The sequence below is a fragment of the Trachypithecus francoisi genome, unplaced genomic scaffold (genome assembly GCF_009764315.1).
Source record: "Trachypithecus francoisi isolate TF-2019V2 unplaced genomic scaffold, Tfra_2.0 Lachesis_group6, whole genome shotgun sequence".
Lineage (NCBI taxonomy): Eukaryota > Metazoa > Chordata > Mammalia > Primates > Cercopithecidae > Trachypithecus > Trachypithecus francoisi.
Genome location: NW_022681471.1, coordinates 28,761,450 through 28,774,754, shown reverse-complemented (window position 1 = coordinate 28,774,754; position 13,305 = coordinate 28,761,450). Strand labels below are relative to the sequence as shown.

Below are 13,305 nucleotides of genomic sequence, written 5' to 3'. Positions count from 1 at the left end.
TCTAATTAAACTAAAGAGCTTCTGCACAGCAAAAGAAACTACCATCAGAGTGAACAGGCAACCTACAGAATGGAGAAAAGTTTTGCAATCTACTCATCTGACAAAGTGCTAATATCCAGAACCTATAAAGAACTCAATCAAATTTACAAGAAATAAACAAACAACTCCATCAAAAAGTGGGCAAAGGATATGAACAGACGCTTCTCAAAAGAAGACATTCATACAGTCAACAGACACATGAAAAACTGCTCATCATCACTGGCCATCAGAGAAATGCAAATCAAAACCACAATGAGATACCATCTCACACCAGTTAGAACGGCAATCAATACAAAATCAGGAAACAACAGGTGCTGGAGAGGATGTGGAGAAATAGGAACACTTTTACACTGTTGGTGGGACTGTAAACTAGTTCAACCATTGTGGAAAACAGTGTGGCGATTCCTCAAGGATCTAGAACTCGAAACACCATTAGACCCAGCCATCCCATTACTGGGGATATACCCAAAGGATTATAAGTCATGCTGCTGTAAAGACACATGCACACGTATGTTTATTGCGGCACTATTCACAATAGCAAAGACTTGGAATCAACCCAAATGTCCATCAGTGACAGACTGGATTAAGAAAATGTGGCACATATACACCATGGAATACTATGCAGCCATAAAAAAGGATGAGTTTGTGTCCTTTGTAGGGACATGGATGCAGCTGGAAACCATCATTCTCAGCAAACTATCACAAGAACAGAAAACCAAATACCGCATGTTCTCACTCATAGGTGGGAATTGAACAATGAGATCACTTGGACACAGGAAGGGGAACATCACACACCAGGTCCTATTGTGGGGAGGGGACGGGCGGAGGAATAGCATTAGGAGATATACCTAATGTAAATGACGAGTTAATGGGTGCAGCACACCAACATGACACATGTATACATATGTAACAAACCTGCACGTTGTGCACATGTACCCTAGAACTTAAAGTATAATAAAAAAAAGAAAATAAAAAGAGGAAAATTATTCTTAGAACCATTTGCAAAATTTGTATAACTTCTTGTATAAATTTTGCAAAAAAAATAATAATGCTTGGACTGTCTTTTTTTATTTTAAAATGCTCCAGAATAAAATTTTATCTTTTTTACATTGGAGAAAACATTCACATTCTCTTTAGATCTTGGAAAAGCTTAATTTCTTATCCTTATGGCTTTTAAGTCTATGGGTCATTCCTGCAATTGTAACCACAAGTCAAATCACCCCTTGGTATTTCTTTGTTGGGTAAATAACATTCAATATGGGTTAAGTTTTTACTCATAAACTGGTGGTTTTCCTACCTTGCTCTGCAGTAGGTATAAGTGGCCTGACAGTAACCATAGTCTCTATTAAAATACACACACACACACACACACACACACACGCGGCAATTATTTCTGGAATACCTGTGGCATGCAAAACTAAACCACATGGTCCGAGCACTCAGGAGCTGATGGTCTAAGAAAAGTAAGGCATATATCCATATATATATATATATACACACACATATACAGACAGAGCACTGATATAGGACCAAATGCTGAGTGTCACAGGAGAGAGAAATCCAAAATGCTTCCTCTCTATTTTGTTCTGTTTACCTTACTGAACACTTGACTGTTTCCTAAAAAATTTACTGCCCTTGCAAGTGGAAGCCACTCCTTCATTCCCTCCTGCTGCTTCCAGGCCACTGTTTACTCCTTTACTTCATGCAAAAAATTTCGTCCTTTGATGTTCACTTCATCTGGCTTTATCACTCTATTTTTCTTCATCTTGCTCAACTTACCAACATTACTGTGTTCTCTCATTACTGTATTCATTTCATATATAGGATTTCTACAACCAGTTCACTTTATTTGCAACTATCCCAAGTTCTCTCTTTGTTTTTCAGTTGGACGACTCATCTGACATCATAAACTAGAATTAAGCCTATTAAATGAGGTCTGGATTGTCCCATTTACCAGGCACTGCTACTGTTTCCAGCACTAGGCGAAGGTTTCAGAAATGAACCAATCTAACTGCCTGTATATTTGTTCTAGTGTTTTGTTTTTGTTTTTGTTTTTTGTTTTTTTGTTGTTGTTGTTTTGTTTTTTCAGAAAAACTGACAGTAAGTCAGCTAATTGTGTTAGTATTTTTGGAACTGTTACTTGACATCAGAAGAGTTTTGTAATGAATTTGTGGACACATGAGGCCATATGTTCCACAGGGCTCGCCTCCATGTCATCCTTGGTCAATACCCAAATCGTAATTTTCTCTATGGTTATTTATCCTCCCCTCACTTCTTATCCTTATCTTCTTCTGTGTTTTTTTTTTTTCTTGACTTATCCTCCTACTCCTCATAAACTGTCCCTCACTTCCCTCAGGAACTCCTGTTCATGGGAAGACAAAACATTCTGCACCAGCAGCTTCTTCATTGAATGACCCGTCCACCTCCTGTTTTAACTGACATTTGATTCTCAGTTGAGACTTCATTCCAACTGCCTTCCTGCTTGGCAGAAGCTGTTAATCTGATTCCCATTTTCCAGAAGTGTAGTTTACATCATCTTAATCCCCAGTACTGCTTTCAGACCATTACTTTCTCACTCTTTTACATTAAAGATGTCTTCATTGAAGTGTCAACTCCTCACTTGGATTCTCATACATCAGGATTTCCTGTTTTTCTTGTTCATCCTTGGTATTTTCTTTGCACTATCCTTGTCTTCTTTCCAGCACTAAACTTTAGAGCATTTCAGGGCAGATCAGTCAGATCTGCAGACCAGTCAGCAGTCAGATCTCTTTTTTATTTTCTGATTCTGTGCTCACTTCTCAAGCGACCTCATTCAATCCCAAGACATTGAATCAATGGCCATCTAGAGGCGAACAACTCCCAAATATGTATCTCTAGCCCAGACCTTTCCCCTGAGCTGCAGACTGATATATGTAACTGTGTACATCTCTATTAGGATTATATTCCTATTGGGATGTCTGATAAAAATGTAATTCTTATATCCAAACACAACTCTTCCTCTTCCCCCAAACCTGCTCTTCTTCAAGTCTTCCCAGCACAACCAATAATGTCACTATTCTTCCAGATGCTCAGGCCAAAAACCTGGAATCCATTCTTAATTCTTTTGTTTTTCTTACCTGCCCCCCACTCTGCTCTCAGAAAACCAAACCTAACTCATCAGCAAGTCCTGACTCCTCTACATTCACAATATAACTTGAATCTGTCTACTTTTCTCCATATCTAACATTCAACACACCACACCTTTCACTAGCCTCATTAGGACTAACATCCTAATTTTAGTCCTCTACTTTCATGCCTACACATCTGGTCTCTGCCCAACAGTGGGGAAGATCAATTAAAATAGTAAATTATAAAAATTCTGCTCCAAATATTTTAATGGCTTCCCACTACATTTAGATCAAATTCCATTATTCTTACCATGGTGCTCAAAACCTTACAGATCTTGTCCTTAGATCTATGATGGTACCTTTTAGCATCTTTTTTGAATTTTCATTCACTCCACTCACTCATCCCATAGTGGCCTCCTTGATGATTCTTTTTATTTCTTTATTTGTTTGTTTGTTTGTTTATTATTTATTTATTTATGAGATGGAGACTCGCTCTGTCACCCAGGCTGGAGTACAGTGGCACAACCTCTGCTCACTGCAACCTCCATCTCCTGGGTTCAAGCGATTCTCCTGCCTCAGCCTCCTGAGCAGCTGGGACTATAGGCATGTACCACCGTGCTCGGCTAATTTTTGTATTTTTAGTAAAGATGGGTTTCACCGTGTTAGCCAGGATGGTCTCGATCTGACCTCATGATCTGCCCACCCCAGCCTCCCAAATTGCCTGGATTACAGGCATGAGCCACCGCACCCAGCCTCCTTGATGATTCTTGACGAATCACTTTCATTCCAAGCCCAGGTACTTTGTCATTACCATTCTTTATGAAATGTTTATTGTTGAGATCTTTTCACAACTTGCTTTCTTATTTTGTTCAGGTCTCTACTTACCTTCTCAGGCAGAACTTCTCTCACTAGCATTCATCATCTTTTTCTTCACTGCCCTGCTTTATGTGCTTCCATGATAATTCTCACCTCCTGACATTACATTGCTTTATGTATTTGTTTGCTTCTATGTTTATTACATGTCCCCCCTCCCCCCCACTGGAATGTGAACTCCTTTAGGGCAAGAGCTGTGTTTTACCATTTATTCCTGCACCCCAACCACCTAGCACAGAGCCTGTCACATTGTAGACACAGAAAATATTAAATAAATGGATGATTTCCTATGTTTTCCTTGCTTCTCTATTCAGCATAGGTACCGTAGTGTATCACTGCAGTCACTCACCAGCACTCTTGACCTCCCTAGTCACTTCAATCCAAGTCCTCTATTTCTCTCTGAAAAAAAAAAATCCATTGTTATTGATGGGTTGGTGACATTAATGAGTGTATTTTTGAATTCTGCTGTTCCTTCAACCTATGCCTGCAGTTACTCTCTGTCCCTAATTAGTTCTGTCTTCTTTATCCTACAAAATCTGGTTTAAATCAGCCAGGCGCGGTGGCTCACACTTATAATCCCAGCACTTTGGGAAGCCAAGAATTGAGTACAGATTCAGAAAAAAACACCTGAGGTCAGGAGTTCAAGACCAGTCTGACCAAATGGAGAAACCCCCTTCTCTACTAAAATACAAAATTAGCCAGGGATTGGAGTGGGGGTGGTGGCACATGCCTGTAATCCCAGCTACTCAGGAGGCTGAGGAAAGAGAATTGCTTGAACCCAGGAGGCAGAGATTGCAGTGAACCGAGATCGCGCCATTGCACTCCAGCCTGGGCAACAAGAGTGAAACTCCATCTCAAAAAAAAAAAAAAAATACACACACACACACACACACACACATATATGCATATATTCTAGTTTAAATCATTACTATTTATTTTACCTTCCTCATGGGGAATGTAGAAGCCATTGTATGAGATTTCCCTCAACCTACTGTGCTCCTTTCTCTCCACCAAAATATAGATGGTATCTAATCTCATCCACTCTTTCCTTCTCAGCTGTGATCTAGACCTGGGAAATTCCACACTTATGCTCTAGATAACCCCGTCCCCCCGCCTTTTCAGGAAGGTGATACAAGTGATTATTTTTCTTTCATTTGCATTTTCTCTCCTTTCCATGACTTACTTGACCATTCCAAATTCTTTCTTCTCTTGAACTTCCTTGATTCATTATTTATACCCCTCTGAATGTTTCTATTTGTGCTTTCTCCCTTATATTTTAATTCTCTCTTATTTAATTACCTTCCTCATTAAAATAGATTTCCTGAGGGTAGGGTCTCTGATTTATCGTATGTGTGTGTGTGTGTATGTGTGTGTGTGTGTGTGTGTGTATACACATAATGGTAAATATATATAACCTTAACCAATTTGAATTGTGTAGTTCAGTCCTGTTAAATACATTCACATTGCTATGCAGTCTCCTGAACCCTTTTCATCTTGCAAAACTGGAACTCTGTATTCGTTAAACAACAACTCCCCATTCCTTTCTGCCCTGGCCCCTGGCACCCACCATCATGCTTTCTGTCTCTATGAATTCACTACTCTAGATATGTCATAGAAGTGAAATCACGTAACAATTATCCTTTTGTGACTGGCTTATTTCATTTACAACCTCAAGATTCATGTCTGTTGTAGTATGTATCAGAATTTCCTTCTTTGTGAGGTTGAATAATTGTGAATGGAATGAATTCATTGTATGTGTATATCACATTTTGTTTATTGTTCTCTCAATGGACACTTGGATTGCTTCCACCATTTGTCTGTTGGGAATAATGAAGCTATGAACATGGGTATGCAAATATCTCTTTGAGACTCTGCTTATAATTTGGGGATATATACTAAGAAGTGGAACAGCTGAATCATATAGTGATTCTATTTGTAAGTTTTTGAGGAACCATCACAACATTTTCCATAGTGGTTGCACCATTTTACATTCCCAATAGTGCACAAGAGTTTCAATTTCTCCCTATCCTTGCCAACACTGATATTTTCTGGGGTTTTTTGGTAGTACCCATCATAATGTGAGGTGGAGTCTCATGGCTTTGATTTGCATTTCTGATTAGTGATGTTTAGCATATTTTCATGTGATTTTTGGCCATTTGTAAATCTTTTTGGAGATATGTCCACTCAAGTCCTTTGCCCATTTTTAAATTACCCCATTTTAAATTGAGTTGTTTGGGTTTTTGTTGTTGGTTTTATTCATCTGTGAATCCCACATAGCATATATTCCATTGCTTTGCTCCACTTCTGTCCCACGGGCTCAGAAAAGCTGAGCACCTGCAAGGGGGTTGACACAGAGGCACTGGACCATGTAAGTATATACTCTGAGGTTCTAGTTGAGTTTCACCTTTAGAGTCAATTGACAGAAGTATCATCGGAGGAAGACTTGAGTGGGACATGCATTTCTCTATAAAAGTTTTCATTGCCTCATCACAAACCCACTAGATTTTTAGAAGTAAAGGCGTTCTTGTTCTGGATTCAAACTCCTTGCGAAAGTTGGAGAAGTCAGTTTCCACTTTTTGGTTAGGAAATTGCCCTAGGCTGAACTTTGGAGACATGCTGTCTATGCATCAAAGGTCAAGACTCAGGGGAAACAAACAAGAAGTCACATTGATAATCTTCAATGATGGGTATTTTTTCATTCAGTAAACATCCATCATTTGCCTAAGAGCCAGATACTTGGCTAAGGGATAGGAATAGAATGATAATTCGGTCAAAGTTAAGTCATCTCAGTCTGTATCAATCAAGGAGAATTACTGGAAAACTAGGTGTAGAAATGGGTAAATATTACCATTAATCTATGGCTTGTTTTCCTATTTTCTTGAAACTCAAATTTTGCTTTGATTTCCTTCTTTAATGATTTAGGTAAAAAATTGTAGTGGCTGATTAAAATGTGTCATGTTGAAAATGGTGGAAGAAATTAAAAGGTAATTTTCCCTTACTACTTAAAAAATCTGTGATTAACTTGATTGCTACTTCTCCCCTTCTATAGAACATAAAGTGCTTATGGAGCTTTAAAAAAAGTATTCATTGTTCAGAATCATTGTTTCAGAGACTTAGTCATAGCCAGTTTATAAGACGGCTAAGTGGAATGACATATGTAAAAGCTTCTAGAAAAGTCAGGGCAATATTTTCTTTCCTTTCTTTTGTCTTTTCTTTCTTTCCTATAATTTTTGGTCTACCCATGAGAAAAGAGTTTACTAAGCAAATTAATAAGCAAGTTGGCAAACAAGTAAAGCACTCTTTTATTTAATAGCAAAGACATTTAGCAGCAGGACTCTATTCACACAATGAATTTGCTAATTATAAATGAGTCCCATGTAGTATTTAAATAATTTACAAGGTTTTTAGAAACCTTAGAGTTCTGTCCCCCTTCCACTTGTAACAATGTGATTGCAATCCCCAAGGAGAAATAATATTGCTTTCAAATATCCTGTTAGTCAGACTGTTCAATTTATGTAAACCAACATCCTCTCATCTGTCGCACCTTCCCTCCATGACTGAAAACACTGAGGCCAAAATAAGCAGACAGAGCAAGAGAGCATAGCATATAAGGCCTCTCAAGGTCTTGCTGCTGCCTGTTTTACACAGCCTCAGTTTCTGCAACTCTTTGCCATGCACACTGTGGCCCAGCTACAGGTAAACTTCTTGTCAACTCAAAAAACAGTGCCCTTGGCCAGGTGTAGTGGCTTGCACCTGTAATCCCAGTGCTTTTGGAAGCCAAGGTGGGAGGATCACCTGAAGCCAGGAGTACAAGACCAGCCTGGGCAATATAGTGAGACGTCATCTCTAAATTAAAAAAGAAAAAATTAGCTGGGCATGGTGGCACACACCTGTAGTCCCAGCTACTCAGGAGCCTGAGGCAGGAGAATCACTTGAGCCCAGGAGTTCAAGACTGTAGTGAACTATGTTCACACCAAGGCTCACCAGCCCAGGTGACAGAGCAAGACCCATGTCTCTAAAATAAATAAATAAAATGTCCTTGGCTTATGTACTGGCCTTTGCCGCATGCTCATCTGATAAGCTCATGCTCATCTTTTGTGACCCAAACCATAAACTTTATTGCCTTCTCTGAGCCACCTTTTCCAATGCCAGCAGGTACTTTGTCCCTCCTTTGACCGAATTCCCATAGCACTTGGCACAGATCTTTGAGAAGTCTGATCACATTCAATGGCAATGATGTGCTTAAAAGGCTTTCTCCCACACCCGAGTGTGAGCTCCTGGAAGACAGGGACTCATGTTTTACCCTTTCCATTTATCTCTAAGTACCTAGCATAGTCCTTGGCCCAGTAAGCATTCAGTAAATATTGGGAAAAAGTTATTAGGATCACAATAGTAAATGACAGTTAGGTATAAAGGAGAAAAAATAAGAATGATGGGGACTCTGAAGTTAAGAAGAAAGGGTATATGAAGAGATTAGGAGACAAGGGGTCAGCAAGAGAGGATGGAAATAGAGGAACACACAAAGAAAGCAAGTAGGAAGTGAAGGAATAGAGAAGTGAAGCCTGGGTTCTGGGAAGCAAAGTAACATCAAGAATGGACTCATGAGGTGTGTGAAATTAGGGCATTTCTGAAGCTCATCTATACCCACTTTTCCCTAGAGCAAACTGGGATGGAAAGAAGAAAAGGCCAGAGTGAGGAATGAGGCAGCAAACCATCTATAGACCATGAGCTAGGCCACCGCATTTGGCATGGGGTTGGGGCTGGCCTCCTCCCCTGGCCTCTCCTGTTCTTCAGCTTCTCAATTCGTATCCAGGCCTAAGCGTTGTCTCCTCTTCCCTCTTCTGCATCAGGGGAGGCCCAGTGAGGCTCTCTGTATACACAAGTTCATACTGTATATGAGAACAAATTGGCATGTGGGTGTGCTTTCTTCCCACTGGGTGTTTGAGTTTCTTTCACTCTTAAAAAATAAGCACAAAGGGCAGTGACATAGCAGCTCCCCATCTATCTCTGCCTTTGTTATGTCAGAGAGTCTTTTACATAGCTATGTGGAAAGCCTTGGCCTGCTCCTGAGCTTGCTAAACAGTTACACTGCATGAAGGGTTGTAATGTTGTTATAATGATGCATGTCAACATGCCATGGTATGTATTGTCTTTATGACAAAATGACTTTTCAGACTCACCAAGCTCTCTTTCTCACAGGAGATGTGCCACTTGATGGTCTCGGCCTTTTGGAGTTAATCCTCGGGTAACCAAAAAGTGTCTGGGGCCTATAGAAAGCAGCACAGTGCAGCCCTGGATAAAAATCTCTTACCCAGATTGCAAGTTAGGCTCTGCCACTTTGTCTGAGGCTGAGTTTTCTCATCTGTCAAATGAGAGTAATCTCATCCACCTACCTCATAGGGGTTGCTCTGAGGATCAAATCACATGATATATAAGATTCTACATGTGACAAACATTCCACAGTTTATTGGCAATTTCTAGCTCCATTCTCTCATCTGATCCTCTAAACAATCCTGAAAATTATTTTGATCCTGATTTTACAGATGAAGAAACTGAGATATGAGGAGGAAAAGTGACTTAGCCAAAGCGACATAGCTAGTAAGCCAGGGTGATCCACGTTTCCTGTTTTCATACACATCTTCAGTTATTCCTTGACACAAACCTGGCTACTAGTGCTATTGGCTACATGGCCTCTGTTTCTTAACTTCCCTCATGGCTCCTCCTCCCTGTAGCCTCTGAAGGTTCTCTGTGTAATGAATTAATTAGCTTTGTTTTTTCTCCCTTTCTCCCCTTCTTTTTCCCGGCCTCTAGAAGAAAACACCAGCAGCCCCAGCAAAGAAAACCAGCACCACCTTCAACATCGTGGGAACCACCTATCCCATCAACCTGGCCAAGGACACTGAATTTTCCACCATCTCCAAGGGCGCTGCTCCCAGTGCCTCCTCAACCCCAACAATCATTGCTTCACCCAAGGCCACCTACGTGCAGGACAGCCCGACTGAGACCAAGACCTACAACAGTGTCAGCAAGGTTGACAAAATTTCCCGCATCATCTTTCCTGTGCTCTTTGCCATATTCAATCTGGTCTATTGGGCCACGTATGTCAACCGAGAGTCAGCTATCAAGGGCATGATCCGCAAACAGTAGATAGTGGTGGCAGTGCAGCAACCAGAGCACTGTATACCCTGTGAAGCATCCAGGCACCCAAACCCCGGGGCTCCCCTACATGTATTTCAGGATTCTTCTTTTTACCCCTCTACCAAGCTGTAACTCTCAATTCATATTTATGAATCTCTATGAAAAAAATAACTACAGAAAAATTACTTGTCCCTCCAATATTGCTCAGTATAACCCCATCAAAGCCAAACACTGCCATTTGTCCAGTTGCTCATTTTAATCTGCCGGTCTCCCCTAGCTGAGGGCGCTGCAGGTATTTTATTGCACTCTGCCCACTGCAAAAAGAACAAGAGATTCTACTCTCTATAGTGGAAGCCTTGGCTGTTTGAGAGGCCCAGAACAAGGAGAATTGTTGACTGGCCATCTAGATCAGATGACTCTAACTTACTAGGCAGCCAGGTTGGGCTATGCCATGTGATCCTGCGTGCAACCTCCCCTGCCTTCAGCAAGGCCTACTAGGCATAAGTACTGATAGCAAAGTTGGGAGTCAATTCTACACCCCCAACCCATTTCTTAGTTTGGAAATCAGTGGGGACAATTGGTACCAACCACTGTCTACCATGTATGGCCAAAATAAATAGAACTAGCTATGCCAGCCTGGCGCCAAGACGGTTGGTGCCCTGCCATGTCCAGACCCTCAGGAAAATAGTCCCCTCCTTGGTACATCTCTCCTCCAGAAGATCTTCTTCCCCCACTGCCTTTGACACCCTTGTAGCCAACTAAGCACTACTTAATTTGGACTCATTACCACCTGTAAACTTTCCAGGAAAAAATGATCAAGTATTTTTTATTTAAATAAAAAAGTTGCAAATAGAAACAAAGTGATCTAGATAAAAAAAAAAAAAAAAAAACCAAAAAACTGTTTTTTAAATATGGGAGAGATATAAAAGTCATCTCCCTGCCAAGGCAACTAACCTATACTGGATTGGGCAAGAGATTTGGAGTGGATGGTAGTTGAGGATTGAAGTCTAGCTCAAAAGAGAGGGCTACTGGCAGATGAAAGTCAAATTCTTCCTTCCGTACACTCCACATTCCATACCCTGGCCCAGGCATTTTTCTCCCACCATATCGGGAACCTCTGGTCCTCTGTTGATGCTGATTCTATGAAGGGTGAATTGGAAATTCATACAAATAAATATCTCTAGTCAATATTGAGTCAGCTAGATCATTAACTTTATTGACAATTTTATAATATATTATTTAGAGGCCATTTGTTCTTAATATTAACGTGAGTAAAAGACACAGGCGTAAATATGCAATTTTTATAAGGTAGATAAACTGAATCCCAGAAGTTTGAATGATTTGCCTAGGCTCCTTACAAGTTAATAAAGAGCTATCAGGTGCCCCTTTCCAAAGGCCAAAATAAAGGGCTGAGAAGTCAGGTCCACCATGACCTCAGAATCAGCACGATCTCAGCGGGCCTTCTGGGTCATTAGTGGAACTTGGTTGGGCACTAAAAAGGTTTTTAGAAAGTCACAACGTGTCACCCAAGAAGATCACTTTTAATAGTCTCAGCCCAAGAGAATGAGACTGTTTATGATGGCGGCCCCAGCCACTTTGGCTCTGAATACCTGCACTAGTCCAGAGTATCCTAGAAGCCCAGGGTAAAGTTACAGAGGGCACCACAAGCAGATTCTCCCCGCCCACCCGCTGAACAAAGCTCCTAAGGGGTGTATCATTAGCTGCTGGTTGCCTTTTCATCCATCTTTTCCCCATCCCCTGCTTCCTTGCCATTGCTGGGATAATGCATGCCAGTCCCATTATTCCTAAGAGTGTGTCTGTAGGTAAATTCATGACTAGAAGAGTGTAGTCTTGTGGATATATGTGGATATGTGGGGACATGGGGGGGTGGGAGGGCGGGGCTGTTAATGATTGTCTTAAGGAACTTAGAATGGAAGCCTGATCTTTGCCTCTCTATAGAAATTGTGTTTCCAAATGCTTTGGTGCAATGTTTAGCTGCTGTTTATTAAACCCTTTCTGAATTGTACTTGGTCTGCGGAACTTTCTTTGGTCACTCTTTGCCTAACACAGACAGTACTATGTTTTTGACTTTCACCCCCAATCTCATGCCACCATTACTTTCCGCTTCTTAACAACCACTATAATAAGATGGAAGAAAGGTACCCCCAGAGTAAGAAATGTATTACAATGATCCAAAGTGAAACTCATGTGAAAATATAGCTTTGCACATTAATTTTGTATCCTGAGACTTTGCTGAAGTTGCTTATCAGCTTAAGGAGATTTTGGGCTGAGACGATGGGGTTTTCTAAATATACAATCATGTCATCTGCAAACAGGGACAATTTGACTTCTTTTCCTATCTGGATACCCTTTACCCTTGATTTATTTCTCTTGCCTGATTGCCCTAGCCAGAACTTCCAAGACTATGTTGAATAGGAGTGGTGAGAGAGGGCATCCCTGTCTTGTGCCAGTTTTCAAAGGGAATTTTTCCAGTTTTTGCCCATTCAGTATGATATTAGCTGTGGGTTTGTCATAAATAGCTCTTATTATTTTGAGGTACGGCAGCCATAAAAAAGGATGAGTTTGCGTCCTTTGTAGGGACATGGATGCAGCTGGAAACCATCATTCTTAGCAAACTACACAAGAAGAGAAAACCAAACACCGCATCTTCTCACTCATAGGTGGGAACTGAACAATGAGATCACTTGGACTTGGGAAGGGGAACATCACACACTGGGGCCTATCATGGGGAGGGGGGAGGAGGGAGGGATTGCATTGGGGAGTTATACATGATATAAACGTTATGCACATGTACCCTAGAACTTAAATAAAAAATAAAAAATAAAAAAAAAATAAACACCAGTCTTTATCTTTTCAAAAAAAAAAAAAAAGAAAAGAAAATATAGCTTTGATTGACTCAAGGGTCTCATTACCCAATATGAAATATTATGAAAAAGCTGTATTGCTTCTTCTGCTAAATTCACCCACTCCCAGAAAATAGAGAAATGTATTTTCATTGTAATTCTGAAAGATTTCACTTTTCCATGGCCTACTATTTTCCCTTTGTCAGCAGTTCCCTTAAGCAATAATTATTAGTCAAATTGAGAGTAAGTCTTTTATTGGTTGAGCCATGTGTTGGGAAATGGAT

General features: G+C 40.5%; 1 protein-coding gene across 1 annotated transcript in view; it reads left to right on the top strand.

Annotated features, from left to right (window-relative positions):
- Window positions 1–12,183, top strand: part of GABRA3 (gamma-aminobutyric acid type A receptor subunit alpha3) — a 330,737-nt gene extending 318,554 nt beyond the window's left edge. Inside the window, 1 exon segment of the mRNA XM_033201527.1 lies at window positions 9,831–12,183. Coding sequence (XP_033057418.1) covers window positions 9,831–10,166 — 336 coding nt within the window. The 3' untranslated portion in view covers window positions 10,167–12,183.
- The last annotated feature ends 1,122 nt before the right edge of the window (window positions 12,184–13,305 follow it).